Genomic DNA, 2980 nt, shown 5'->3' with positions numbered 1-2980 from the left:
CCACCCCCACCCCTCAACACCCCCACCCCTCCCCCGTGCTGGTATTTATTGCATTTGAAATCTCTACAGTGTAGGTCTTGTTCAAACTGTTGACTAACTGAGCACGAATGGGAATGTTTCCATATTTCTGTCTCGTCTAATTGGTGTAAAAGTTTCAGAATTTAAATGTCAGAATTTTCCTGAGACCCATGGATTTCAGTTTCAATAAAAATACAGCCCCACTCTCTACCCAGATATCTGACATGTCACTTTTTCCAGTTTTTAATGGTGACTTGACTGGCACTACCGATTGAGTGGGAGAAGGGTCGCTTGCTGTTAATTGTTTTGTGTGTTATATTTGATAAAGTTACACAGTGTTTACAACACAGAAACTGGCCTTTCAGTCCAGAGGATCCATTTTGGTGTTTCTGCTCCACATGAGCCTCCTCCCAACCCACTTCATTTCAACCAATCAACATATCTTTCTACTCCTTTCTCCTTCATGGGCTTATCTAACTTCTCCTGTGGTATTCTCATTACTCTTTGCCTAAAGATGTTTCTACTGAAATCATGATTGGATTTATTAGTGAATATCTTATATTTATGGACCCCACTCTCCCTCACATTGGGAACCATCTTCTCTCCATCTACCTGTAAAATCCTTTCATAATATCAGGTTAGCCTCTCAACTTTCTCTTTTCTAGAGAAAAAAGCCCCATTCTGTTCAATCTTCCCTGATGGTATAACCTCCCAGTTCTGACATCATTCTTATCAATCTTTCCTCGACCTTCTCTGGTGTCTCCATGTGCTTTTTATAAAATGGAGACAAGAACTATTCACAGTATTCCAAGTGTGGTCTAACCGAGGATCTGATTGTGATTAATTGTGTTTATTACAGGGGAACAGCTCAGTGGTTTGGTTTGGGAAGTGACAGTGAACTGGATCAACACCAGTGGCAACGTAAGAGCTGGAGACACTGTAGCCAGAGGTATGGGAAGCTGAAAGCACAGTACCAGAGAGATGCCGGAATCCCCAATCTTGAATCCTCTTCATTTTCAGCAGTGGATTCCCCAGCTTCCTGTAAAATTCCAAAGGTAAGAACAGCCTGTGGAATTCAGTGTGTAGTGAGGTGAGTGTCACATGGTTAATTATTAATCATCTGTCAATATTCTGAAAATCAACTGCCTTTCCTTAGCTTAACTGATGTATTCCCAAGTGTACAAGTGGGTGATTCAAATCATCTGGAATGATAATTTTGTTATCCCTTTTCTATTTTTCTATTTCCCTCCCACAATAAGATACGTGGCCTGACTGAAATTGGGGTGGAATCCAAGGGGGTGCAGATGTGGAGGATTGGGGGTGTTGCTGGGTGGGTGTGGGGTTGGATGGGGTTTTGGGTGGGATCAGAGGGTGAGGGGGGGGTGAATGGTGGGGTGAGTAGGGTTGATCGTGGGGCTCTGTGGGGAGCGGGGGTGGGTCTGAGAGGGTTTGAGTTGATTAGGAGTGGCGGCAGTTATAGATTGCAGAGGGTATGGGTCCTGTGGGAGGGGTATTGGCGAGTGCATGGGGCAAGGGCTCAGTTGGGGGTTGCTGGTGAGGATGTCAGGAGGTAGGTAGATTTCGAGTCTGACGCTGTGTGTTTTCTTTATTCTCAGATCATTGATCCTTTTGCACGGGGCCGTGTGTTTCGATATCCTGATGTTGTGGATCAACCTCTCACTCCTCACCCTGCCTCCCCTCCTCTAACTTCACTCAGGTCATTTCGAAGCTTCCGATCAGGATATATGGGAATTTCCCCCAGGAAGCGGGAATCAGTCGCCCGAATGAGTATTCGAGCAGCCTCAGCCCTGATAAGGGTGAGAGTGTGAGTGTGAGGCAGTGGGGAGATAGTTAGAGGCACAGCAAGACAGTGTGCTATGGGAAGGATAAAAGGAAGGGAAGCAGTGAGGTGGGGGAAATATGTGTGCATTGGGGAGAGTGGTATATCAGGCTGTCTTTCGCTACAATAGCATCTTATATTTGTGTGGTACTGTTAACATAATAAAATGTCACAAGGCGCTTCACAGGAGCATTATAAAATATGACACCTGAGCCAAGAAAGGAAATATTAGGTCAAATGATCAAAACCTTGGTTAGAGAGACAGGTTTTAAGGAGCATTTTAAAGGAGGAGAGAGAGGCAGAGAGGGTCCAGGGAGGGGATTCCACAGAGTGCTGCAAGTTGGAGATGCTCAAGAGACCAGAATTGGAGAATCATTTAACCTCTACCTGATTTCCATCTCAGGGTCGACCTGGAATGAAAAGTTCTCGACACACAAGAGTCAAAAGAAGCTTTATACATCCGAGTTACTTTGAAGAAGATACAATCAATGATTCAGAAACTCTGGACTACTCGTTTTTTAGTAAGGCAAGGACCTTTCGGAAGTATTCCTGTACTTTTTATGGGGAATTGATTGGGGTCTGTCAGTATAAAAGCAAAATACTGCGGATTCTGGAAATCTGAAACAAAAGCAGAAACTGCTGGAAAGTCTCAGCAGGTTTAACAGCATCTGTGGAGAGAAAAACAGAGTTAATGTTTCGAGTCATTTGGCTCCTCTTCAGAGTTCTATAGAAGAGTCATACAGCCTCGAAACATTAACGCTGTTTCTCTCTCCACAGACGCTGTCAGACCTGCTGAGTTTTTCCAGCATTTCCTGTTTTTGTTTGAGGTCTGTCAGTGACTCATTGTGTGTTTGACTTTGCTGCTCACAGGTGGATGTCCCAGATGAAACATACTCAATGCTGGACGATGTATTTGAATCTCCGCCGCTTTCTGCTTCCTGGCCTTTGCAGGACCTCCAGTTTGTTGAGAGGCTCCAACCATCATTGTATGCTAAAAGCTTTGTTTAAGCACCTTTTTCACTGTAGAGATTTTAATGTATTAGTGGCATTAAACAAGGACAGGGATGAATAACCAGGGAAGACTGAATACCCAAAGTGAGTCAGCTACAGCAGCTGGGACTG

At 44.4% G+C, this 2980-nt stretch overlaps 2 protein-coding genes across 5 annotated transcripts in view; both read left to right on the top strand.

Moving 5' to 3' along the window:
- rnf157 (ring finger protein 157) overlaps window positions 1-2980 on the top strand; it is a 789927-nt gene that overhangs the window by 401395 nt on the left and 385552 nt on the right. The gene's annotated exons all lie outside the window — the stretch shown is intronic.
- Window positions 1-2980, top strand: part of LOC121293941 (inactive rhomboid protein 2-like) — a 110455-nt gene that overhangs the window by 67604 nt on the left and 39871 nt on the right. Inside the window, exons 3-6 of the mRNA XM_041217421.1 lie at window positions 878-1073; window positions 1635-1835; window positions 2262-2384; window positions 2729-2844. Of these exons, the coding sequence (XP_041073355.1) occupies window positions 878-1073; window positions 1635-1835; window positions 2262-2384; window positions 2729-2844 (636 nt within the window). The remainder of the gene's footprint in view (window positions 1-877; window positions 1074-1634; window positions 1836-2261; window positions 2385-2728; window positions 2845-2980) is intronic.

This window comes from Carcharodon carcharias, chromosome 22 (genome assembly GCF_017639515.1).
Source record: "Carcharodon carcharias isolate sCarCar2 chromosome 22, sCarCar2.pri, whole genome shotgun sequence".
Taxonomy (NCBI): Eukaryota; Metazoa; Chordata; class Chondrichthyes; order Lamniformes; family Lamnidae; genus Carcharodon; species Carcharodon carcharias.
The sequence above is the reverse complement of the archived record's forward strand: the minus strand, read 5'-3'. Positions and strand labels throughout refer to the sequence as shown.